The sequence below is a fragment of the Mobula hypostoma genome, chromosome 7, assembly GCF_963921235.1.
Source record: "Mobula hypostoma chromosome 7, sMobHyp1.1, whole genome shotgun sequence".
In the NCBI taxonomy this organism is placed as follows: domain Eukaryota; kingdom Metazoa; phylum Chordata; class Chondrichthyes; order Myliobatiformes; family Myliobatidae; genus Mobula; species Mobula hypostoma.
Genome location: NC_086103.1, coordinates 117,258,642 through 117,285,579, shown reverse-complemented (window position 1 = coordinate 117,285,579; position 26,938 = coordinate 117,258,642). Strand labels below are relative to the sequence as shown.

Here is a 26,938-nt window from a genome sequence, read left to right as displayed (position 1 = left end):
TTATTTCATGAATACAGAACTGTGTGGTTTGGTTATAGTTTTTCTGTCACATTTTATGAAAAAGCAACTTAGAAATTTACAGAGAAACATCAATAAAGTCTGCTCATTCTTGATTGAACGACCATCTTGATTAAGATTGATCATATTTCAGTACATTTATTATCTCCTTGCAGGTAGAAAATAATCAACTGAAGGAGCTTCAGAATGCGTATGCAGCCTCTATCCACAAACTGGGTTATGATAATAAACTGTTACAGAAGGACTTGGTAAGACTAAAGGCAGAACTGGAAACGTCTACAAGGACTAGCAAGGAAAAATATGAGGCAGCTCTCCGACATACACAGTATGCTATGGCAGAGCTGAAAGAACGTGAAAACAGGTAAATATGGGCATTTCCATGACTTTGTTGCAGCTGTTTTAGAGCATATGCATAGAAACTAGTTTGCCCCCTTTTGGTATCTTAAATATGCTGCATAGATACTAATGCCCCGTTGGATCCCCTGCATAAAAATCATGAATTAGGGCAGTAGTGCTGTGATCATCTGTTCCCAGCAGAAACTGGATGGAGATGTTGTGGCTGCAATGTTACAGCTATACTGATTGCTTAAAGTACTGTCCCTGTGACATCCACTGTACAATTGTATAAAAGACTAGCGTAGAGATGAGGAAAATTGTGCAAGGGAGAGGACACAAACATTTTCAGTGTGACTGGGCAGCCCCTTCTGATGGTCTGCCCTGTCAATGGGATCACACCATTGCACACGCAGGCTGATCAAGGGCCAATTGTCATATCGTTCAGCTCAGATATTAGTTGAACAAAAAGGCTGTCAGTAGTGAAGGAATTGTTATGATTTGTAACTTCAAAGCATTAAACTAATTCAAAGGAAGACATGAGAGTTTGAAATGTGGGTCTAACTTCATGTTTACTTTAAGCAAGGTCGGCTCATATCATGTGGTAGTGTGATGACATATGCAATTCATATATTTATACATACAACCCATCGTGAATACTTAAAAGAATAAGAATACTTAATCAAACAATACATATGTAAGATTACTCAAGTATTATTGAAATATTAAGCAGAGGTGCCTTTTCCATTATCCAAAACATTGAAGACTGAGCCTGACAGATGCTGTTTGCAGAAGATAAATATTATATTGTTGACCAAACCCTGTGTGAGGTTTGTTTGTGAATATTTAATGATGATTGTTTGTTGCTTCCGAACCTCCAGTTTATGTCAGTAAGAAAGAATCATCTCTTACCAAAATAATCTGGAATTTTGGGAGAAATATATGCCTTTAAAAATAAAGTATCAGGCAAATTACTATACCTTGTTTAGATGGATCAACTCAATGCTCAGCTCTTAATAGTAAATCTGCACTATTAATCTTCCACACTGCATTTGGGTTTGGGTGATGCCCTAACTCGTAGGATTTTACAATATTTGTCACCTCATTTCACAACTGCAATCATTGATCGTTCAACCAATTTCAGAAAAACAACAGCTGAATTAAGATGAGTTGTACATAGAAAAACATATGCTAGTTTACCAGTTGATATGACTTCACTTGGAAATAATAACTTGTGCGAACTACCCAGATAAAACTATTTTAAAGCACTATTTGCTTATGAAAACTTTGGTAAACCAACCCATTTTCTTGACCAGGATATTTAACTTTTGCAACCACAAATTCCTTTTTTACATTAGGGTATACATATTTCAGCATCAGTGGAATCAGTTTGTAGCTCTTTGTACTATCTTGTTGAGTGTACCAGACTGTATCGGTAATATTATTTGTGAAATGCAGAAACATTTTCACATTAAGTGTGTTAAAGTACATATGAAGCTCACAGTAATATTAATGAATAAATTTTATTCATTCTAAAGGATAGATATTGGATGATGCATTCCAATCCTGTAATAAAATATAAAACCAACTCATTCAAATACCCTGCCCTTTCAACAGCGTTTCTAATGCAAGATTACTGGCCTGCACTGGACAAAATTGCTAACAGTAATTAAGCCTTTGTGGTAAAAGGAAAATATTTCACTGGTTTCAGTAAAGAGCCATTATATAAATTTATATATCACAAGTAACAATCACTTAAAATTTTGATGCTTGTGTGAGACTTTATGGCAATGCTTATTTAAGGGAACAACAGTCAGAGAAACTCAAAGCAGAAAGGCATGGTAATGAAGAAGAAACTGCTTCCTTGTAAGGTATCTGGGTTTCTGGAGGAAATATAACTGACTGAAAGATGCGAATTAGAAAAGGACTCTATGAAATATGCTGAGAGCCATCAATAAAGGGATACCTGTGGCATTTAGTCTCACTGTCGCTAGTGTTACCACCAAACTGCAGACAAATTCCTGCAAATGTTCAAATCCCTCTGGAAACAATGTACCTCTGTCCCTTTTTTATGGGGGTCAGCTGACATACAATTACCCTTTTCCCACTGCAGTCTCATTGAAGGGGAGACACAAGACACTCCAGATGCTGTAATCTGGAGTAAAAACTGCTAAAGGAATTAAACATCCATGGGGTAGTCAATGTTTCTGGTAAAAGTCCAGATGTCACATCTCAACCTGAAATAATACTTGATCCACTGAGCTCCTCCAGTAGTTTGTATTTTGTTCTTGCAGTGTATCATATGATGGCTAGATGCAGAAGCTTGCAGTTATATTTTCTATTTCAGGATTATTCCTTGCAATAGTAAGGAATCCATTATCTTGGAGATATCCGTTATGTACAAAGTAATCCTTTAGAACAGTCCCCCTGCTTCAGAATTGCTCTGGCAGTGAGGAATAGACTGCAGCCATGGATCAATGAAGCAGAATGTAACACACCAATTTTGAGTCAGGGCCAGTACTCAGCCATGTTTACCACTGCTGTTGTAATCTAGTATCTTCCAGTACTCAGCCATGTTTACCACTGCTGTTGTAATCTAGTATCTTCCAGTACTCAGCGACGTTTACCACTGCTGTTGTAATCTGACAGACTATGTTAATGATCAATGAAAAACCAGCTCCACGTCTTAGTAGACTAAAAACATGTAGAATCGATCTGCATGAGATTTCCAATTTATCAGGATTGAGGCAGCTCATGCTAAGGTCCTGAGCCACACTCAAGGGACACATAGAAAATATCAACAAACTTTTTTAAAGATTTGGTACTATAAGAAATTTATTGGTAATAATTATTTAGATTCTTTCAAGGTGGCCTGGTTAAAATTCCCCATAATGATTGGGAAGGCATCGGGATGTGTTGTATTGTAGCGGTGTGCTACACACAGCGCTAAAATAACCACACGTAGTCAGTGAGTTGGAGTTGCGATGAAAGAGATTTATTCAAACTTCGCGGCCTGCTTTAAAGCCTTCCCGTTCCCGCCCTCCCTGGGCGGGACTACTGTGGGGAATGCATATTCTCAGACCCTTTCTGCGTGCGGGATTTTCCCCCTGCTGGTGAAGATGGCCTGGCGCTCTTTTTGGGGCCGGCCATCTGCCTGCGCGCGCTGTTTTGTGAGCCGGTTCGTGTGTGCTAGAAAGTGAGTCGCCACATTACCCCCCCCCCCCAGAACCGGCGATACCTCCCCCAATGTCCACAGTCTGGATCGGCCTCTGTTTGGGAGGTCTGCCCCTGTGCCACGGTGCCTGAGCCTGGACCGACTGCGCTTAGTCCACATGGGCCAGTTTGAGTCGGTCCACTGTGAAAACCTTCTCTCTCCCCCCAATGTCTAGCACGAACGTGGACCCGTTGTTCCTGATCACCTTAAACGGCCCCTCGTAGGGCCACTGTAGCGGTGCCCGGTGTCCGACCCGTTGTACAAAAAGAAACTTACAGTTCTGCAGGTCTTTGGGTACGCAGGTCGGGCTCTGTCCGTGCTGTGAAGTGGGTATGGGGGCCAGGATACCGAGCCTCTCCCGTAGTCTGTCCAAGACTGCTGTGGGTTCTTCCTCTTGCCCCCTTGAGGCTGGTATGAACTCTCCTGGGACAACCAGGGGTGCGCCGTACACCAACTCAGCTGATGAAGTGTGCAGATCCTCCTTGGGTGCCGTGCGGATTCCGAGCAGGACCCAGGGAAGTTCGTCCACCCAGTTAGGCCCTTCCAGGCGGGCCATGAGAGCCGACTTCAGGTGACGGTGCAAATGCTCCACTAGTCAGTTCGACTGTGGGTGGTAGGCAGTTGTGTGGTGTAGCTGTGTTCCTAAAAGGTTGGCCATAGCTGACCACAGGCTGGAGGTGAACTGGACGCCTCTGTCGGAGGTAATGTGGGCTGGTACCCTGAAGCGGGCTACCCAGGTTGCGATCAGTGCTCGGGCGCAGGATTCGGAGGTGGTGTCGGTGAGCGGGACTGCCTCTGGCCATCTGGTGAACCGGTCTATCATAGTTAGGAGGTACCGCACTCCTTGCGACACTGACGGGGGCCCCACGATATCCACATGAATGTGGTCGAACCTCCGGCGGGTGGGTTCGAACCGCTGCGGTGGAGCCTTGGTGTGCCGCTGTACCTTGGCCGTTTGGCACTGCATACACGTTTTGGCCCATTCACTGACCTGTTTACAAAGTCCATGCCAAACAAACCTGTTGGAGACCAGCCGGACGATTGTCCTGATGGAGGGGTGCGCTAGGTTGTGAATGGAGTTGAAAACTCGCCGCCGCCAGGCTGCCGGGACGATGAGGCGGGGTTGGTCAGTAGCTACGTCACACAGTAGGGTCCTCTCACCTGGGCCTACAGGGAGGTCTTGGAGCTGCAAACCGGAGACTGCAGTCCTGTAACTGGGGATCACATCGTCTGCCTGCTGTGCCTCTGCCAGTGCTGCATAATCCACCCCCTGGGACAGGGCCTGTATGGTAGGTCTGGATAGTGCGTCCGCCACGACTCTGTCCTTTCCCGAGACATGCTGGACGACCGTCGTGTATTCAGAGATGTAGGACAGATGTCGCTGCTGGTGGGACGACCAGGGGTCGGACACCTTAGTGAACGCAAAGGTAAGCGGTTTGTGATCCATGAACGCGGTGAAGGGCCTTCCTTCTAAGAAGTACCTGAAATGCCGGATTGCCAGGTATAGTGCCAATAGCTCCCGGTCGAAAGCGCTGTATTTGAGTTCAGGTGGTCGTAGGTGTTTGCTGAAGAACGCCAGGGGTTGCCAGCGACCCTCGATGAGTTGTTCCAGCACTCCACCGACCGCTGTGTTGGATGCGTCCACTGTGAGGGCAGTAGGAATGTCCGTTCTGGGGTGCACTAGCGTCGCAGCGTTTGCCAAGGCTTCTTTGGTTTTAATGAAAGCGGCTGCGGCCTCTTCATCCCAGGTAATGTCCTTGCCCTTACCCGACATCAGGGTGAACAGGGGGTGCATGATTCGGGCTGCTGAGGGAGGAAACGGTGGTAGAAATTCACCATACCCACGAATTCCTGCAGGCCTTTGGTTGTGTTGGGTCGGGGGAAGTGGTGGACCGCGTCTACCTTGGCGGGCAGCAGGGTTGCCCCATCTTTAGTAATCCTGTGGCCCAGGAAGTCGATGGTATCGAGTCTGAACTGGCATTTGGCTGGGTTGATTGTAAGGCCGAATTCACTCAGGCGGGAGTAGAGCTGGCGGAGGTGGGACAGATGCTCCTGCCGACTACTGCTGGCTATGAGGATGTCGTCCAAACAGATGAATGCAAAGTCCAGATCGCGTCCCACCGCGTCCATTAGCCACTGGAAAGTCTGTGCGGCATTCTTTAGACCAAACGGCATTCGGAGGAATTCGAAAAGTCCGAACAGGGTGATGAGTGCTGTTTTGGGGATGTCGTCCGGATGTACAGGGATTTGATGGTATCCCCGGACGAGGTCTACCTTGGAAAAGATCCTTGCGCCATGTAGGTTTGCTGCGAAGTCTTGAATGTGCGGCACAAGGTAGCGGTGTGGCGTTGTAGCCTCGTTCAGTCTGCGGTAGTCACCGCATGGTTTCCAGCCCTCCGTTGCCTTGGGCACCATGTGAAGGGGGGAGGCCCGTGGGCTGTCGGACCATCGTATGATCCCCAATTCCTCCATCTTCTTGAACTTCTCCTTCGCCAGTCGGAGCTTGTCCGGGGGAAGCCTTCGAGCACTGACGTGGAGGGATGGTCCCTGGGTCGGGATGTGGTGCTGTACTCCGTGTCTGGGCATGGCTGCCGTGAACTGCCGTGTCAGTACTGATGAGAAATCTGCTAGGACCCTGGTGAATTCATCGTCGGACAGCGTGATGGAGTCCAGGTGTGGGGCTGGCAACTGTGCTTCACCCAGGGAGAACGTTTGAAAAGTCTTGGCGTGGACTAATTGCTTCCCTTGCAGGCCGACCAGCAGGCTGTGGGCTCGTAGAAAATCCGCCCCCAGGAGTGGTTGGGCCACGGTGGCCAATGTGAAGTCCCACGTGAACCGGCTGGAGCTGAATTGTAGCCGCACCGTTAGGTTCGTATTGTGCAGCCATTTGCAGCCCTCAGGGTGGGTCCCGGTTCTCTGTTGCGGGTGTCGTAACTCGTTGGAGGTAAGACGCTGATCTCCACTCCGGTGTCGACCAAAAAGCGGCCTCCCGACTGCTTGTCCCAGACGTATAGGAGGCTGTCCTGACGGCCAGCTGCCGTAGCCATCAGCGGTGGCTGGGCCTTGGCTTTTCCCAGGAATTTGCAGGGTGGTCTGCAGTGGCGGGCCTATGTGCCCCACCACTGGTGGTAGAAGCACCATTGTTCATTGGGCTCCTCACTCCCGTCGCCGGGTTTTGTAGGCTCTGCTGCCAGGCCCGGTCTGGTCTGTCGTTGGGCACGCGGCTTAGTGATCTGTGCGACGGATGCCCCTCTTTCCTTCTTGGCATTCCACAGCACATCTGCCTGGGCCACCACCTCCCAGGGGTTGCTGAAATCTGTGTCGGACAGCAGCAGGCATATGTCCTCAGGTAGTTGCTCTAGGAACACCTGCTCAAACATGAGGCAGGGTTTGTGTCCTTCAGCCAGGGCCAGCATTTCGTTCATTAATGCTGACGGCGGCCTGTCTCCCAAACCATCCAGGTGCATTAAGCGGCGTGCTCATTCGCGCCGTGACAGTCCAAAAGTCCTTATGAGCAGGGCTTTGAATGCTGTGTATTTGCCGTCCTCCGGGGGCGACTGTATAAACTCCTCAACTTGTGCAGCTGTCTCCTGGTCGAGGGAGCTCAGCACGTAGTAGTAACGAGTGGACTCCGAGGTTATCTGCCGAATGTGGAATTGAGCTTCTGCTTGTTCGAACCACAGACGGAGTCTCAGTGGCCAAAAGCTTGGCAGTTTTAACAAAACTGCGTGAACAGATGCGGCGTCTGTCACCTCTGGTCCAAATATCGTTTGGGCCGTCGGGGTCACTAATTGTAGCAGCGTGCTACACACAGCGCTAAAATAACCACACATAGTCAGTGAGTTAGAGTTGCGATGAAAGATATTTATTCAAACTTCGCGGCCTGCTTTAAAGCCTTCCCGTTCCCCCCCTCCCTGGGCGGGACTATTGTGGGGAATGCATAATCGCAGACCCTTTCCGTGCGCGGGATTGTCCCCCTGCTGGTGAAGATGGCCTGGCGCCCTTTTTGGGGCCGGCCCTCTGCCTGCGCGCGCTGTTTTGTGAGCCGGTTCGTGTGTGCTAGAAAGTGGGTCACCACAGTATCATGGCTTCTTAATAGTGTTTCCATGCATTCTCTCATATATACATTTGATACAATTTTGCAATAGTCATTTCTTCACAATTATCAAATTTCATATTTTTCCCCAAGTTCCTATCTCAGATTTGACACAGATTTTGAAAACTTTTAACTTTGGAAAAAAATACTTTAATTGCTTGGCTCTCTGTATTTGCTGCAGCAGTAATAATCCCATTGCTCAGACATATTGCAACATCTGCATGGTTTGAAACAAATTAGCTGGTCACAATCACATTATCTGTGTTTGCATTTCACAGATTGTCTGAACATTGTATGTTATAACAGTGCTCACATTTTAAAAGTAGTTCATTTGCTATGAACATTCCAAATGGTGAAGGATACAGTCCAGATAGTCTATCTCATAGGGCAATAATTTATTTTTTTCTATACACTAAGCTTTAGAATTTTGTTTGCAATTGGGTTTTAAGTCCAGCCATAACACATTTGAGACTTCTTGCTCTAAATCCTGCAATACATTTGTACCTGGAGACAGCTGGATATACGTAATACTATTTGAAAGTAAGAAGCACATGTATTGATGTCATGTCTACAAACTGTTCTTTGCATATAAGGCTTGAACTCTAAATAGGCTTTAACCAAACGGTTTCAGACAGCCGTGATGTTAAAGGCAGCTACTCATTATCTGAGCATAGAGTATCTGAACATTCTTTCATTTTCTACCAAGTGTCTCCATTTAAATGTTTGTAGATCCCAACCTGAAAATGCCTCACACCCAATGATTGTCTCTATCCACAATCCTCTCTGCTCTCCTTCTATGGTCTTTTCTAATCCATACCCCATCTACCTTCCATCCAATGACCAGATGACTTTTCTGTGGAATAGGTTAGAGGTTGAAAGACCCTTAAATAAAATTCAGATGTGCAAGACCTCTTGTACTGTGCCTGATGTCTTAGTCCCTGTGCAGAAAAGAATAATACTGCCATGGGTCCAAAGAAAAACACCTTCAATTGTTTTATGATGTGGAATAATGTTTTAGCCCATTTTATCAAGGTTTATCTGCCTTTCATGTTTCTTTATCATGTTTTTAATCCTATCTGATTTTATTTATGACTCAAGAATCTTACATATAGTCCGTGAGCCAGGACCCCAAATTTGGGGCAACGGTACCATCCGGGGGGAATAATTCTTATAGTGATTTTTGGCAAGGTATACACTCCTAGTGCTAGAAAATATGTGATAGCATTGCAGCGGTGGTAGCTTTCTGTGAGGGGGACTGGGAGTTGCACTTCCATGCTATAAGAACCATGATCCCATTGTGCTTTGCCTATGATAAGATGAATTATGCCAGGTACCTGTCCCCTTGCTTTGCTCAGATGCTGAACCTCCCAGAGAAGAACCCTTCTGTGTGTGAGGCCTTCAAGACAGTTGTGGTAAACCATATATATATGTTGTAAGTGGGTTAACTGTCTGGACACGCCCCTTTGCTGACTGCCCCTGGGCTCCTCCCACAGAATCCTGTATAAAGGTGTTTCGCCTTGCCCCTCCCCGTCAGTCCGGGGGCAGACACTCACCATGGAGGTCATATTGTACAGCGAATAAAAACCTTTCAGTATTTTACCAAACCTCAGTCTTTTGGAGTTATTGAAGGTGCTTCAATTTTATTTGCTGTACATTTTAAAGCATGGAACATGCTCTGAGACCCGACAAATTAGACCTCGATCCAGAAACACCTGAAGCTGGGAACGCTTTTGAACTCTGCCTGGCCTGCTTTGAAGCGTACCTAGAGGAGATTAAAGCGACCGACCCCGTAGCGAAACGCAGAGTTCTACTCTCCAGGGTCAGTCCACGGATCTATTCGCTGATCAGAGACCAGCCGAACTACGACGGCGCGATGAGTGCCCTCAAAGGACAATACCTGCGGCCGATAAACAGCGTCTATGCTCGGCACCGCTTAGCAACACGGCAATAACGCCCCAGGGAATCGAGTGCTAAGTTTGTCCAGGCCCTACGGACGCTCGTGCGGGCCTGCAATTGCCAGGAGCTGATGGCGGCGCAGCATGCAGAGCTCCTAGTGAAAGACGCCTTCATCACAGGGACCAGGTCAGTGTATGTGCGCCAGCGGCTGCTGGAAAAAGCTGATCTTACCTTAAGTTCAGTGATCGAGCTGGCCAACATGCTGGAGGCCGCTCTGCATAACTCCGAGGCTCTCCAGGCATGCGATCCCCCGATGGCCTCGTGGGCGCCACAGACCCCGCAACCCGCCGGCGAATCAACCTCGGCTGCCGCCAGTCGCAAGTCCGCGAAGTGCTACTTCTGCGGACTGGAGAAGCACCCCCAGAAACGCAGCCCGGCCCGACAAGCTACCTGCTCCAGCTGCGGAAAGAAGGGCAACTTCGCGAAGGTCTGTAAGTCCAAACCGCGAGCGGGATCGAGCAGCGCCATGTGTGAGACATGGGGGTCGCCATCTTGCCTGCCTCCATCTCCCCTGCACGCCGCCACCACGTGCGAGACATGGGGGTCGCCATCTTGCCTGCCTCCATCTCCCCTGCACGCCACCACCACGTGCGAGACATGGGGGCGGCCATCTTGGTCGGCGCCACCTCCCACTGCCTACGACCAACGGGTACTCAAGGGGCACCCCACCGCGCCGGACCAAGACAGCGACCCAACCCTGGTCTCTGTGACCCTCGACCAAAGCGCTCCCCACCAGCTCGCAAGGTCAATAATGGACATCCTGGTGGAGGGGCGCAGGACAACCTGCCTGTTTGACACAGGCAGCACGGAGAGTTTTATCCACCCGGACACAGTGCAGCATCGCGGACTCATGATTCGGCCGGTAAATCAGAGGATCACCATGACTTCCGGGTCGCATACAACAGACATCTGGGAGGGTTGTGTAGCGACGCTAGTGGTGCAGGGCACAGAATATCGAGACCTTACGTTACTGGTCATGCCTCAACTGTGTGCCCCTGTGCTATTGGGGCTCGACTTCCAGAGCCACCTGAAAAGCGTGACAATGAAGTATGATGGACCCCTCCCACCAATTACTGTCATAAATCCTCAGTTTTGTAGGAATACGTCACACACCCCACTACTGACCACCCCTACACACCGACCCGCACATCCCACCCAACACCATGCCAACTGCCGCACTACTGACGCCACTTGCGGCCTCTCCACCCTCAGGATCCCTCCTCCACTGCTGTTCGCCAACCTGACCCCCGACTGTAAACCTGTGGCAACTAAAAGCAGGAGGTACAGCGCAGGGGACAGAGTCTTCATTAAGTTGGAGGTGCAGCGGCTGCTCAGGGAGGGGGTCATTGAGACAAGCACAAGTCCTTGGAGGGCGCAGGTGGTCGTTGTTCGGAACGGGGAGAAGAATAGGATGGTCATGGACCATAGCCAGACCATCAATAGGTTCACGCAGCTCGACGCGTACCCTCTACCCCGCATCGCGGATATGGTCAATCAGATAGCACAGTACAAGGTGTACTTGACCATAGACCTAAAATCCGCTTACCATCAGCTCCCCATCCGCTGGGAGGACCACCCTTACACCGCCTTCGAGGCAGATGGCAGGCTTTATCAATTCCTGCGCGTCCCCTTCAGTGTCACGAATGGTGTATCTGTCTTCCAGAGGGCAATGGATCAGATGGTGGACCAGTGCCAACTGAAGACCACGTTCCCATATCTGAATAACATCACCATCTGGGGTCACGACTGGCAAGATCACGACAACAACCTCCAAAAATTTCTCCAAGCGGCCAAAGCTTTCAACCTCACCTATAACAAGGACAAGTGTGTATTCGGAACCACCTGACTCACTATCCTTGGGTGTGTCGTGGAGAACGGAGTCATTGGCCCTGACCCCGACTGTATGCGCCCCCATTGGAACTCCCTCTTCCCAACACCCTCTGAGCCCTCAAAAGGTGCCTGGGCTTCTTTTCATATTACGCCCAATGGGTCTCTAACTATGCAGACAAGGCCCGCCCCCTGGTCAAGTCCTCCACATTCTCCCTCTCAGCCGAGGCCCGCGCGGCCTTCAGCCGCATAAAAGGGGACATTGCCAAAGCAGCAATGCATGCGGTGGATGAGGCCATTCCCTTCCAAGTAGAGAGTGACGCCTCCGACTTTGCACTGGCTGCTACCCTCAACCAGGCAGGAAGACCAGTGGCGTTCTTCTCCCGTACCCTTCAAGGCCCTGAAATTCGGCACTCTGCGGTAGAGAAAGAGGCCCAGGCCATAGTGGAAGCTATAAGGCACTGGAGGCACTATCTTGCCGGCAAAAGGTTTACCCTGCTAACTGACCAGCGCTCAGTCGCATTCATGTTTAATAACCAACAGCGAGGCAAAATCAAACATGATAAAATTCTGAGGTGGAGAATCGAACTCTCCACCTACAACTATGACATCATGTACAGGACTGGGAAGCTCAATGAGCCCTCCGATGCCCTATCCGGGGGAACATGCGCCAGCACGCAGATCGACCAGCTATACGCCCTACATGTAGATCTTTGCCACCTGGTGGTCACTCGGCTTTTCCACTTCGTGAAAGCCCGGAACCTGCCTTACTCCCTTGAGGAGATCAGGATGATGACCAGGGACTGCCAAGTCTGCGCAGAGTGCAAACCACACGTCTACCGACCTGAAAAGGCACAACTCATCAAGGCCACCCACCCTTTTGAGCGACTGAGTGTTGACTTTAAGGGCCCCCTTCCCTCCACCAACTGCAATGTGTACTTTCTTAATGTTATCGACGAGTACTGGCGGTTCCCCTTCGCCATCCCCTGCCCTGACACCACTACCATGTCAGTTATAAAAGCCCTGCGCAAGCTCTTCACTCTGTTCGGATACCCATGCTATATCCACAGTGACAGAGGGTCCTCATTTATGTGTGACGAGCTGCGCCAATACCTGCTGGCTAGGGGAATTGCAACTAGCAGGACCACGAGCTATAATCCCTGGGGGAATGGACAGGTGGAGAAGGAGAATGTCACAGTGTGGAAAGCCACACTCTTAGCCCTCAGGTCAAAGGGACTGCCGGTCTCCCGCTGGCAGGAGGTCCTTCCCGAGGCACTCCACTCCATCCGCTCCCTGTTATGCACAGCCACCAATGCCACCCCTCATGAGCGGCTCTTTTCTTTTCCCAGAAAGTCGACCACTGGAACCACCCTACCAACTTGGCTGACGTCCCCAGGGCCAGTGCCGCTCCGGAAACATGTGAGGAGCAATAAATACTCCCCGATGGTCGAGAGGGTTCACTTACTTCATGTGAACCCCCAGTATGCCTATGTAGTTTTACCTGATGGGCGGGAGGACACGGTCTCCATCTGCAACCTGACGCCCGCAGGAGCTCCGGGCCCCTACCCCGAACACCCCATGGTGACTATTAACCCCGTACCCACCGATATATATACCCACGAGACACCGCGCACTCCAAGCCCTACACAGACACCACACGACACTCCCATACCGGGCGCGACGCACACGCACGAGGGATTACCAACGCCTAATGTGCTGACACCTCAAGTCAGGCCGGAGCCAGCACAACCGCCATCGCCAATGCAATCACCACCAGTGCTACGTAGATCACAGCGACGGACTCGACCGCCTGATAGACTTGACCTGTAAATATACTTGTAAATATTGTCAGTCATTTCACCCCGCGGGACTCTTTTTAAAAAAAGGAGGGGTGAATGTGGTAAACCATATATATATGTTGTAACTCGGTTACCTGTCTGGACACACCCCTCTGCTGACTGCCCCTGAGGCTCCTCCCACAGAGTCCTGTGTAAAGGTGTTCGCCTTGCCCCTCCCCCTCAGTCCGGGGGCAGACACTCACTGTGGAGGTTGTATTGTACAGCGAATAAAAGTCTTTCAGTATTTTACCAAACCTCAGTCTTTTGGAGTTATTGAAGGTGCTTCAACAGGCCAATTCTCAGTGCAGCTGTCAAGTAACAACCCCTTTGGGCAGATCCCTGTGGACCAGGCTGTTGAAGCCACAGTGAACAAAGACACACAAACTCCTGGAGGCACATCACGGTTCAGCCTGAATGCTGGAGCTATCAAGCATTACTACATAACAGCTGAGCACTGCAGTGCATTCCTGGGACAGATAAGGGAGATGGTGCAGGCCAACAAATCAGAGCTTTGTCACGCGGAGCTACAGTGGCCAAGAATCCAGAAAGATGAGGAAGCAGTTTCAGCAGTGGTTAGCCTCATACATGAATGGCTCAACAGGCAATAGACAATAGGTGCAGGAGTAGGCCATTCGGCCCTTCGAGCCAGCACTGCCATTCACTGTGATCATGGCTGATCATCCACAATCAGTATCCAGTTCCTGCCATTTGCAGAGAAGTGGGACCTCATTAGCATCTCTATGGCAAAGGCAGCCCCCAAGAACATTGCCTCCGACCTGATGAAGGCATATGAGTTTGGTGAGCAATGCCATGCAACCTTCAAGGATGAGAGACTAGAGGAAGACCTACCAGCAAAGAAATTCCATGCCCCAATGAAAACCAACAAGCTGAAAACATTCAGTGATATGTGTAAGAAGAGAGAAGTGAAATCAAGTGTGAGGGCGATCATCTTGAAAGCAGACAGGTCTTTGTTTGGATGCATCATAGTGATGGCACAAGGGTGCAGTCTACGTATGGAGGATATCCTTTCTCATCCCCCTGGACCATTGCCCTGGGTCCTGTCCATACCAGAAGGATTGCTGAGAGAGACAAATAAAGCTACTTTAGCCACAACCTTGCAGAAAAATGTAGCAGTAGAAGAGCAACTCCCAGGAAACTCTGCTACAGTGGTTGATGGAATGAACTTGGTCCAAAGAGCGAAAGGTGATCAAGTTACTTTCAGAGATGTTGCCACAACAATTCTGGGTATGGCTGTGAGGGAAGGCAGTCAGAGTAGCAGAATAGATGTTGTGTTAGACACATACAAGGAGAACGCTATCAAGAATAGTGAAAGATCTCTATGGGGTGAAGAGACTGGTCATGAGTTGCAAGGCATCACAGGCTCACAGGTGGTGAGGCAGTGGAGGAGCTTCCTGACCAAAGTCAGTAACAAAAATAGTCTCATTAGCTTCATTGTCCATGAATGGAGGAAGGCGGAGTACAGAGCAAAGCTACAGGAGAAGATTCTGTATGCAACTCTGAATGACACATGTTACAAAATCACATCTCAAGACAGTAAGGAGGTGTCAACTCTGCAGTGTCAACAAGAAGAAGCAGATGGCCGCCTACTTCTCCATGCTGCCCGTGCCACAAGAGAGGGATACCAATCTGTAGTGATCTGCTCAGAAGACACAGATGTCTTTAGCATTTTGTGACAAGATTGAGGCCCCATTGTTCCAGAAGTGTGGCACTAGAACCCATACAAGGCTTGTAGACATCAGGAAGGTTGCTGCCACTGTTGGAATAGAGGTTTGTAGGGCTCTCATCGGGTTGCATGCATATACAGGACGTGACATTGTAAGCGCTTTTGAAGGCAAGGGGAAGACAAGTGCCCTAAAACTTCTGACCAGCAACAGGGAAACTCGGGACACATCCTTAGAGTTGGGTCAGGAATGGGACATCTCCCCAGAACTGATGGACAAACTGGAGGCATTTACTTGTCTCCTGTATGTCCCAAAAGCATCGACCACCAAGGTCAATGAGCTCAGGTATCACCTTTTCTGTGCCAAAAAAGGTGAAATCGAAAGTCATCAACTCCCACCATGCAAGGACTGCTTAACAAAACATGCACAGCAAGCCAACTACCAGGCTGGTATATGGAGAAGATGTTTGGAGAAGGACCCACAAGTGCCAAGCCCTGTTGGCAGAGGATGGAAGATGGAGAGAGAAGAGGAAGCTGAACAGTTGGTGGTGCACTGGATGGAAGGCCAGCCAGCACCCGATGCTATCCTGGATCTACTGGCCTGTAACTGTCCAAAAAAATGTTCACTCCCAAGATATATGTGTATTGCAAATGGCCTCAGGTGTACTGACATGTGTACACTGGCAGACTGTGAGAACCAGGCATCCACCTCAGAGAGTGTGGAAAGTGCAGATGAAGATGTGGAAGACGTGGAAGACTTGGAAAATTATTATGATTATTAATAGTTTATGGAAGTATGGAAAGCAGTCTTTGATTAAATATATTCATTTTACAACCAAATGGGGCCTAGGTTATGGTCATGTGAATTATTGTACTATAATTCTACATGCTATGACAAAAGCTTAAGATTATTTTGATTTGATACAACAATATGGAAAATATCATGACATTGATAAAACTCCAGAAATCTCTCCATATGAGGTTTTTTACCTGGGGTGGGGGGGTATCATTTTCTGCTGTACTGATGTTAATATGGAATATATACAAAAAGTGATTACTTATTCGAAGAAATAAATCTATCACTGGTCTAATGCTATCTCATATTTTCTAACTCTAGAGATGTATACCTTGCCAAAAATCACTACGATCATTATTCCCCTCAGATGGTACCAACCAACCCTACTGGCTACTAGTTGTTATCTGAGGTTAATATATACAAGATTACCTTTGATAGGAAACTTAGTTACTTTTTGAAGTTTCAAGATTTAAACTTTGCACTATTATTTAATGGAGATGTTGTAAACAGACAATTTTTGGCAGTATGTTATCATTGACAGCCACACTCACAATGTAATCACTATTACATATTCGATGTCACACTCGCTTGATTGTTCACCACCCAGATATTTTGAAGGCTGTCAACTTAATTACCATTTTGCATAGTGTAGACTAATGATGTCTTTAACTCTCCTAGTATATCATCTTGCACTGCATTAGACAGCATTGATAGCTTTCCCACTAGCCTAAATTTACTAGAAGCAGCCAACCTATGGCTATCATTTAAAATTTCAGTGAGATTATATGATAGCAATAGGTCATCTGGTAGAAAGACCTGGGTCAGGGTCCCACAGGAAATCTTGCTGCCAACTCCGCCATCTGTAGTTCCACTGATAAAATGCATTACAATGGGTCTCCTGGGGTGTCCCACTGTGTTTGGGCTGGGTCCAATACATACATGAGGACCTGTTTCATGGCCCCCACTGCAATTTTTTTCCAGAAACAGAGACCTTATAATTTTCCTTGTCAATTCTTATTGTCATCTAAGTAGTACTGTTACTAATGTGTTGCATCGGCAAAATATAAGATAGAAGTAAATACTGAAGAAAGTTATAATCAAATACACAGTTCCCTATGATAAAGGATAATATAAATGATGCCCTGGACATAACTATTTTGCAAAAGAAGATAATAAATAAATTGTCTGTTATTTTATAACTGCTTCTTTCAATACTCTGACATGTAGATCACTGGGACCATGGGATGTATCAACATACTAGCTGACAGTATTATTTTTTGACATACTTAGTCCTTTCAGTTCCTCATTCTCCTTACACCCTTGATATTGTCTCAACCATCATATTGGTGATTGAGATTTCATGGAAAAGAGGAGAAAAGATTTTAAAAGTCCATTCAACATCTATTCTGCCTGCTATTTCAGTTCTGCTTAACATAAAGCTGATTGCAGCCACATTGCACGTATTGTTCAAATGATTTCAGTGAAATATGATATCAAAAGAAATCCTCTTACCCACCCCATCATCAACTGCAGCTTGCTAATTTCATTTTAAGCATATACAAAAATGGATTAATACAGAACCTAAGAACATTCTGTATGGTATGTGATCAGAACAGGGCATGCTATGTTCCTATAATCACTTAATCGATTGGGTAAATATCCCTTGTGATGTTGAGAAATTGGGATCGGGAAGTGCTGTGTTCAGACCCTTTTATCTTTTCTGAGTTTTATATAAAACCACTTCTAAGTATGTAAATCATTATGTCCATGATTACGTCCATGTGTGGTATATATAAAACCACACACACACACACACACATTTATATGACCCCCCCACCACACACACACACACACACGTATATCTGACCCGCCACACATTAAAAAAATATATTAGTTACTCTTTCTCTGTTCATTAATACATTATGAAAAGAGCACCTGTATTCAAAGTTCAAAGTAAATTTATTATCAAAGCACATGTATGTCACCATATACAACCCTGAGATTCATTTTTTGTGGACATACATAGAAAATTTAAGAAATGTAACAGAATCAATGTAAGACCGTACCTAACAGGACAGACAAACAACCAATGTGCAAGATACATGCTGTTGCAAATACAAAAGAAATAATAATAAATAAATATCAAGAACATGAGATGAAGAGTCCTTGAAAGTAAGTCCATAGCCTGTGGGAACATTTCAGTAATGGAGCAAGTTGTGTTATCCCCACTGGTTCAGGAGCCTGATGGCTAAGGGGTAATAACTGTTCCTTAACCTGGTGGTGCGAGTCCTGAGGCTCTAGTGCCTTCTTCCTTATGGCAGCAGTGAGAAGAGAGCATGTCCTGGGTAGTGGGTGTCCCTGATGATGAATGCTGTTTTCCTGTGACAGCATTTCATGTAAATACACCCAGTGGTTGGGAGAGCTTACCCTGTGACAGCCTGAGCTGCATCCACTACCTTTTGTCGGATATTCCATTCAAGGTTGTTGGTGCTTCCGTGCCAGGCTGTGATGTAACCAGTCAATATACTCTCCATTACACACATATAGAAGTTTGTCAGGTGTTGATTTCAAGAGGGAGAAGTTAAGACTTGGATATGATGATTGCTTCCTTCATGGTCGAATATCCACAAGGGTTAGCCATGTAGAAGAAGTTAGTGAGAGCAGCAAGCAACTTGGAAGTAATATTTCAAACTCTACTTTAGGAAAAGAGGACATTTTTACTTGAATTACAGTAGCTCTGTTGACTTTGAAAGATAATCACATTCTGTGGCATACGGCATAGAATGTTGTTAACTCAGGTAGAAATTCTATTAAGTTGCAAAATTTCTTCTTTGTTTTTGTGAGTTGTAGGAGAGCAAAGAAATTGCAACAAGAAAATGAGAAACAAATGAGGAACATGGAGACCAAGCTTAAACAAACTGTACAACATTATGAAGAGAAAATCAAGAGCCTTCAGAAGAACTGCAGCATTCAGAAGTGTTTTAATATGTCTGCACCTCATTTCGGAAGCACAGAAAACAGAGAGTATTCACCGGAAAGAAACTTAACACCCAGAATTATAACCGCAGATACTCGTTGCAATGGTATGAGTGAACCATTTGTTGATGTAAACAAATCTGGTGATTCTCTGTCTACTGTCCTTACCAACGGGAGCTTCCTGCCATTGGTGAGTGTTTATTTATAAGAATTTATTTACAACTCTCAGAAAATTTCTGGTTTTGTTTTACAGTAGCACTTTTACTGCTTAATTAAAAGGATTCAAGAATCTAGGCTGATATCTGTGCGCAGAATGGGAGAATGTTACGTCATCAGAGCCACTCCCTGCCTGTTAAAGTAGACACCATTTTTATTTAGAAAAGGTGAAGGAAGTTCTGATATCCTGAAAAAGGATCTAGTGTTTTCCTGCCATATGTGACAAATTAACTCTTCTTGGGCCTCCAGCCAGGTACAGGTGTTGATTTTAACCGGCATTTCAATGACAGACTCTGCCATCTTCTTCAGAGATGATGCCTGGACATGTCTAGTCTGGTGGTATTTATACTCCTGTAGTTCGTCCCTCCTGATTGGTTAGTCCTCATCCAATCAGGTTTTCGGTCTCTCATCAAGTTTCAACACCTCATTTACTGTCTGGGTAGTCTCCATCCCCTTGGCATAAACATTGAATTCTCCAACTTCTGGTAATTCCCTCCCCCTTCCTTCCCCCATCCCAGTTTCACTCTGCCCCCTCCTCCAGCTGCCTATCACCTCCTTCATGTGTCCGCCTCCTTCTACTACCCATTGTGCTTCCCCCTATTCCTTCTTCACCTTTCAAGCCTATCCCCTCCCTACCTCGCCTCCCCCACACCTTGATCTTTCCCCTTACTGGTTTTTCACCTGAAACCAAAGCTATTTTCCATGCTATATTCCAAATTTTATGTTTTGTCCACTTAGTCTGTATTTATCTCCCTTCACAGGCAACAGTACCATCTAACTTGACTATATGAAACTAGATCTCCTCATGTGACTCAATGACATGTTGTCACTCAATGACAACAGCTGGGGCCTCAGCACTGATCCCTAAGGAACTGTATTGGTCACAGACTCTCAATCTTTTTATGACACAGTTATATCCTACACTTTGTCTTCTGTCCATTCACCAAATCTTCATCCATTTTAGCCCCAATAACACGTGCTCCCAATCTTGATTAGTTACCTCTTATGTAACACCCTATCAAAGAACTTCCAAAAATCTGATATTCAAATCCATTGGTTCCATCTTTATCTATTCTGCAAGTTAGAACTTTTAAAAATTCCCAATAGACTTTAGTTTAACGCTGCCTAATCTGATAACTATTATCCAAATGTGCTATTCCTACTTGCTTTGTAAATTTCCTGCTATGGATGTCAACCTAACTGGCAAAGAGTTCCCTGTGATTTCTCTCCCCAGTATAATTTCTGTTGTACCAAAAGCAAGAGACCAACATTTACTGGTTCTTGTCTTTTCTTGTAATCCATTTCTCTGCTTCTAGCCCGCTCTCATCTTCTACTTCACCTTTGCTGAATTTGGAATTCTTCCCAATCCTTAACATTTTTGCCAACATCATAAACCTCTTTATTTGATCAAATCTTTACTTTAGCTTTGCTTATTAATCATACTGGAATTATTTGCCATAAAGAGATGCATTATTATTTGTTAACTAATACTGAAGTTTTAAAAGCTAATTATTGCTCATGCATTGCTGTACTTCTTAATATAATTTCCCAGTCTGCCATGGCCAACTCATACCTCTTAACTTTTAGCTTGCTTTATTCATATTTGAAAGCAGCACTAAATATGGAAATGATTTGCTAACATCACCAATAGCATGTAATAATGTTAAGATTTTAACAATGTGATGCATTTTTTAATTTTCTATAATTTTCAGTTATGCACAGTAAATCCCAATTATCAATCCAAAAAGAATACTCCCCAATATCCACTGGCCCTTCAACGCCACACCAAAATTAAGTTCACACTATTCACCTCAGTCAATGCTATCCCAGTATTTGAACAAGTGCCTTCAGAGGGGATAAAAATACAAAGAGAATACCGAAACTGGAGGGACAAATTGACTTGACAGTCCTAGGCCTCAAAGCAGTTAACTTTTTGACTTTGTTTCATAGATTGAATTATCTTTTGCATTCATTTACTTCCACTTGCAAAGGCTCAATTCCATTGTTTTATCTTGTCATACTGTCGTGTTGAAAAGTTCTATGGGACGGAACACATTCAGAGCCTAAACACAAATGCTATTTAAAAAGTCATCTAGTATAGCAATAAGCTCTTAACCAAAATAAAATTTAAAAAATGACACCCACAACCTAAGTACTAATGTTTGCTGTGCTACAATGCGGTTTCATCGATTTTATCAATCACCGTGTTCTGTAAAGCAAACTGGTTGACAGAAAGTGGATTTAGAAAGGATTTATAAAGTGTCCCAAAGAAGGGTCTTGGCCCGAAACATCAGCTATTTATTCCAGTCCATAGATGCTGCCTAACCTGCTGAATTTTTCCAGCATTTTGTGTGTGTTGCCTTGGATTTCCAGCATCTACAGACTTTCTTGTGTTTACTGTTTGCTTAGTAGTAATTTTCCTCGAGCCTTCTGCAGATCTGAGTGATTTCTGAATGGGATGTGGTGGGGGCAGAGGATGGACAAGTTCATATTCAAATTAAATTCATCACATTTACATTGAAACATACAGTGAGGTGTGTCATTTGCTTAACAGCAGCCCTCAAGTGTTTGTTTTGGTTCATCAAAACATTGGTAGGAAAAGGGAGTTGATCCTGAAGAAAGAATTTAGGGAGTTTGGTATAGAGCTGAAAAGTGGGACCTCCAGGGTAGTAATCTCTGAATTGCTGCCTGTGCAAGTACCAATGAGGGTAAGAATAGGATAATTTGGCAGATGAATATGTGGCTGATGAATTGGTGCAAGGGAGCAGAGGGTTTCTGATTTCTGGATCATTGGGATCCCTTCTGGGGAAGGTGCAACCTGTACAAAAAGGGATGGGTTACACCTGAACCTGAGGAGGGACCAATTTCTTCGCAGGCAGGTTTGCTAGAGCTGTTGGGGAGGTTAAAGCTAATTTGGTAGGGGGACAGGAACTGGTGTGATAGGGCTGGGGATGGGGCAGTTGATATACAACTAGATGCAGTGTGTAGTGAGACTGTGAGGAAGGACAGGCAAATGGTAGAGCAAAATTACAGTCAGTGGGATGAGTTAAAATCTAACAGGGGGCCAAAATTAAAAAGGGTGATGAAAATAGGACTGCAGGTGTTATGTTTGAATGCACACAGTACATGGAATAATGTAGATGATCTCTTAGCACAGTTAGAGATTGGCAGATGTGATGTTGTTGCTATCACTGAGTCATGGCTGAAAGAAGATCATAGTTGGGAGCTTAACATCCACATCCATAGATACACATGGCATCGAAAGAGAAGGCAGGTAAGCCAAGGGGGTGTGGTGGCTCTTGGTGAAAAATGAAATCAAATTCCTTAGAAAGGGGTGACATAGGATTAGAGGGTGTAGAGTCCCTGTGGGTGGAGTTAAGAAACTGCAAAGGTAAAAAGACCCTGATGGGAGTTATATGTAGACCTTCAAACACCAGCCAGGATGTGGGCTACAAATTGCAATGGAAGATAGAAAAGGCATGTAAAAAGGGCAATGTTGTGATAGTTATGTGGATTTCAACATGCAGGTAGATTGGGGAAAACTAGGTTGCTGCTGGATCCCAAGAGAGGGAATTTGTAGAATGCTATGAGATCGGTTTTTATGGCTCCTTGTGGTTGTGCCCACTATGGGAATGGCGATTCTGGATTTACTGTTATGTAATGATTAGGAAATTTAAGGTAGTGAAACTCTAAAGAGGCAGTGATCATAATATGATAGAATTCCCCCTGCAGTTTAAGAAGGAGAAGCTAAAATCAGATGTATCATTATTATGAATGGAGGAAAAGGAATTGCAAAGGCATGAGAGGGGAGCTGGCCAAAGTTGACTGGAAGAGCACACCAGCAGTGATGATGGCAGAACATCAATGACAGGTGTTTCTGGGGGAAATTCAGAAAGTGCAAGAAAGATGCATCCCAACGATAATGTATTCTAAAGGGAGGATGAGGCAACTGTGGCTGACAAAGATAGCATTAAAGCTAAAGAGAGGGTATATAATGTAGCAAATATGACTGGGAAGGCAGAAGATGGGAAGCTTTTAAAAACCAACAGAAGCAATTAAAAAAGACATAAAGAGAGAAATGATGAACTATGAAGCTTAAGCTAGCCAATAATATAAAAGAGGGTACAAGATAAGAGCCCATGGTATTATAGGAAAGGTACTAGCATGGATAGAAGATTGGTTGACTAGCAGGAGGCAAAGAGTGGGAATAAAGGGGGCTTTTTGGGTTGGCAGCCAGTGACTACAGGTGTGCCACAGAGGTTGATGGTAGGACCACTTCTTTTCATGTTTAAGTCAATGATTTGGATGAAGGAATTGATGGCTTTGTGGCCAAGTTTACAGATGAAACGATGATAGGTGCGTGGGCAGGTAGTGTTGAGGAAACAGGATGTCTGCAGAAGGGCTTAGATAGATTGGGGGGATGGGCATAGAAGTGGCAGATGGAAAACAGTTTAGGGATGTAGTGCATTTTGGCAGAGGAAATAAAGGCATGGACTGTTTTCTAAATGGAGAGAAAATTCAAAAATCAGAGCTGCAACGGGACTTAGGGGTCCTCGTGCAAGACTCCCAGAAGGTTAATTCACAGGTTGAGTCTATGGTAAAGAAGGCAAATGCAATGTTGGCAATTATTTCAATATAAAAACAAGGAGATAATGCTGAAGCTTTAGAAGACACTAGTTAGGCCGCTCTAGGAGTATTGTCAACGGTTTTGAGATCCTTGTCTCAGAAAGGATATATTGCCATTGGACAGAGTACAGAGGAGGTTAACAAGGATGATTCCTGGAATGAAGGGGTTAACATATGAAGAGGGTTTGGCAGCTTTGGCTCAGTATTCACTGGAATTTATAAGAACGTGTGGGTATCTCATTGAAACCTACCAAATGTTGGAAGGACTAGGAAAGGTGGATGTGGAGAGGATATTTGCTCTGATGGGGGTATACAGAACTGAAGGGCACAGCCTCAAAATTGTGTGGTGACCTTTTACAACAGAAGTAAGGAGGAACTACTTTCGCCAAAGAGTGGTGAATCTGTGGAGTGCTCTGCCACAGACTGCGGTGGAGGCCAAGTCCATGCGTATATTTAAAGCGGAAGTTGATAGATTCCTGAATGGTTGGGGCATCAAGGGATATGGTGAGAGGGCAGTTGTATGGAGTTGAGTGGGATAATAAATCTGCCATGATGGAATGGCAGAGCAGATTCAATGGACCAAGTAGCCTAATTCTGCTCCTATGTCTTGTGGTCTAATGGATACAACAGGGGATGACTAATGCAGGCATTGTTACAGACGTAGAAATAGGAAATCCCTGTTTTTGAAAATATATCAGTTTGGAAGCTCATCTTGTGATTAACTGGGTTCCAAAGACTGCAAGTAATTTGGTTCACCATTAGGGAATAGAGAAGGAGGAAAAACAATTTATGAAGGGGTTGGATCTCGCAGTAAGAGCTGAATTTCGTGACTTTAGTTGAGATAAATCTAACTGGAGCTCTACTAGTTCAGGATTGGACAAGCAATATAACAACAGAAGCACTGGATAAATCAGTTGAGATGATGAAGAGCTGCATGTTATCAGCATTTCATGTCTTTACATAATGGTATCAGGTAAATGAAAGCGGTAAGTTAAAGCACATGATTAGGAGCACTAATGGAACGGTGAAGAGCCGATATAAGTCTGAGATCAAATAGATATGGAACCAAGGAAGAGTAATTGCACAATATAAGGAAGTCAGAGAGGAGGATCGTATGATTAATTGAGGCAAAGAGTACAGAGGTCGGGTGAACATCGTACCAGTTATGGAGGTGCTCATTTCTAACTGTGGATAGAACCATTTCAGTGTTATGATAAGAGTGAAAGCCTAATTTGAGTATTTGCAGAGGGGAGAGGGGATAACAGGCACAGATTGACAAGTGCCATATCCAAAAACTTCTAGGGAAAGAGGTATTGAGAATAACATATTTGATTCCAAGGAGAAAGAGATGATGTGTAGGCTCCTTCAGAACAGGGTAATGGTACCAATTTTGATATTGAAAGACACAGTATTGACAATTCCCTTCCTCCACCATCAACACTGCCCTCAACCTCATCTCTTTCACTTCATGCACGTCTGCTCTTACCCCACCCGCCAGCCACCCTACCAGGGATAGGGTTCCTCTTATCCTCACCTACCATCCCATTAGCTCCGCATCCAGCGCATAATTCTCCAAAACTTCTGCGACCTCCAACGGGATCCCACCACCAAGCACATCTTCCCCCCAACCCCTACCTTCTTTCTGCAGGGAACTGCCCCTACAGGACTCCCTTGCCCATTCATCCCTCCCCACTGATTTCGCTCCTGCTGTTTCTCTCTACTCTCCTCCCACCTTTTAAGTCTACCCCTCAGCACTTTTCCTCTAGGTCTGCCAAAGTGTTTTGGCCCAAAACGTCGACTATACTCTTTTCCATAGATGCTGCCTGGCCTGCTGAGTTCCTCCAGCATTTTGTGTGTGTTGGTCAATGAAGTGAAATCATTTATCATTAAGTAACATGGGATCCAAGAAATAAAAGTTGCATGATCAACAGTTAAACGTACTTGTGGATATGGAGCAGGTAGTGTTCTTAGGATGTGGAGGATTTCCTGGGGTAAATTTTAGATTTTCCAATACCCAATAACCTTTACCTAATAATCTGCCAAACTGGATGACCCATTGATTGCAGATCCCATTCTACTTCCATGAAAATCCATGAAATTTTATTTCATAAGAATCAGGTGATCTGCATTTCCAAATTTATGGATGCTGGGTGAAAATGACAATTTAGCCTACTCGTTTTAATATTTTTCACTAATTCTACAGTTTCACAGTAGTATTGAAATGATACTGCATTTGGCTCCTGTAAAAAATATATATAAATTGTGTAAACAGGTTATAAGTAATTGTTTCTGCAGGTATAATATTCACAAATAATTGGAATAGTTGCTATTTCCAAATAATGAAATCAGAACAATTATTCAATGGGATATTCAATAGTGATAAGTATATCTGCTAAAATGCAAATGTAATTGTACCCCCAAATGAAATATGTCTCATGTCATTGCAATGATTTACTGTATTTCTGCTGTTTAGTCTCCCACAGAGATATCAGATACTTCTTCAGTAACAGCACATTTCCTCGAAGAAGAAGAAGAACGAGCCCGGGTGTTGGAGAAGTTGCTTAATTCCCATATCGATGAACTAACGTCTGAATCAAAGCATACACTTAAGACGCATGCAAGAACCAAAATATATTTACCAGATACAATATATTCATGTTCACGATGCACTTGTCAAGATATCTGAAATGGTGTGTATTGCCTGATATTGGTCTATGTAGAACATAGTAAATGAATTAAATTCCTGACTTTATAAATTAATTGAACTGTTATGTTCCTGACTGACACATTAATTGTGATTATGCATGTGCATAAATTTACTAAATTTATTTAATTATTAGTTCGTAGTTTCCAAAAGTGAACTTTCTTTGGTGAAAAATATTTTTGTAAATATCATCATGAAGCCACTAACACGATGAACGAAGCCCTGAACATCGCAAGAGATGGAGATCCTTCGCTGCTGCCTTCAACGCCAGTGAAGTAACAGGCGGAAAGAGGAGGATACATCATCATGAATGTATTTGCAGTTAATTTAAAATTAAAGATTTTTTTAATACTTCATTACCAGCCTTTTGTTGAGAAATCGATACAATTGATGAAATCACAAGGTATGGCTGGATGATTATGAGATCAGGTACCATGTACCCATATTAATACAGTATATAGTTAAAACCTTAAGTATCTTGTATCTTCAATTAATTCCTCTACTGTAACGTATTTGATGTATGTGTGCTTGCGCACCATATATTACTTTAGCCTGATCTTGCTGCCTCACCAAATATACAGCTCGCGTGATAATACATCAACATTATTCATCCTATTTCTGTCAGTAAGAATGGGACTTCTCCATTTGACAGCATAC

At 45.0% G+C, this 26,938-nt stretch overlaps 1 protein-coding gene across 1 annotated transcript in view; it reads left to right on the top strand.

The window, feature by feature from the left end:
* LOC134349001 (deuterosome assembly protein 1-like) overlaps window positions 1-26,263 on the top strand; it is a 102,973-nt gene extending 76,710 nt beyond the window's left edge. Inside the window, exons 9-11 of the mRNA XM_063052835.1 lie at window positions 174-379; window positions 18,610-18,925; window positions 26,051-26,263. Of these exons, the coding sequence (XP_062908905.1) occupies window positions 174-379; window positions 18,610-18,925; window positions 26,051-26,263 (735 nt within the window). The remainder of the gene's footprint in view (window positions 1-173; window positions 380-18,609; window positions 18,926-26,050) is intronic.
* The last annotated feature ends 675 nt before the right edge of the window (window positions 26,264-26,938 follow it).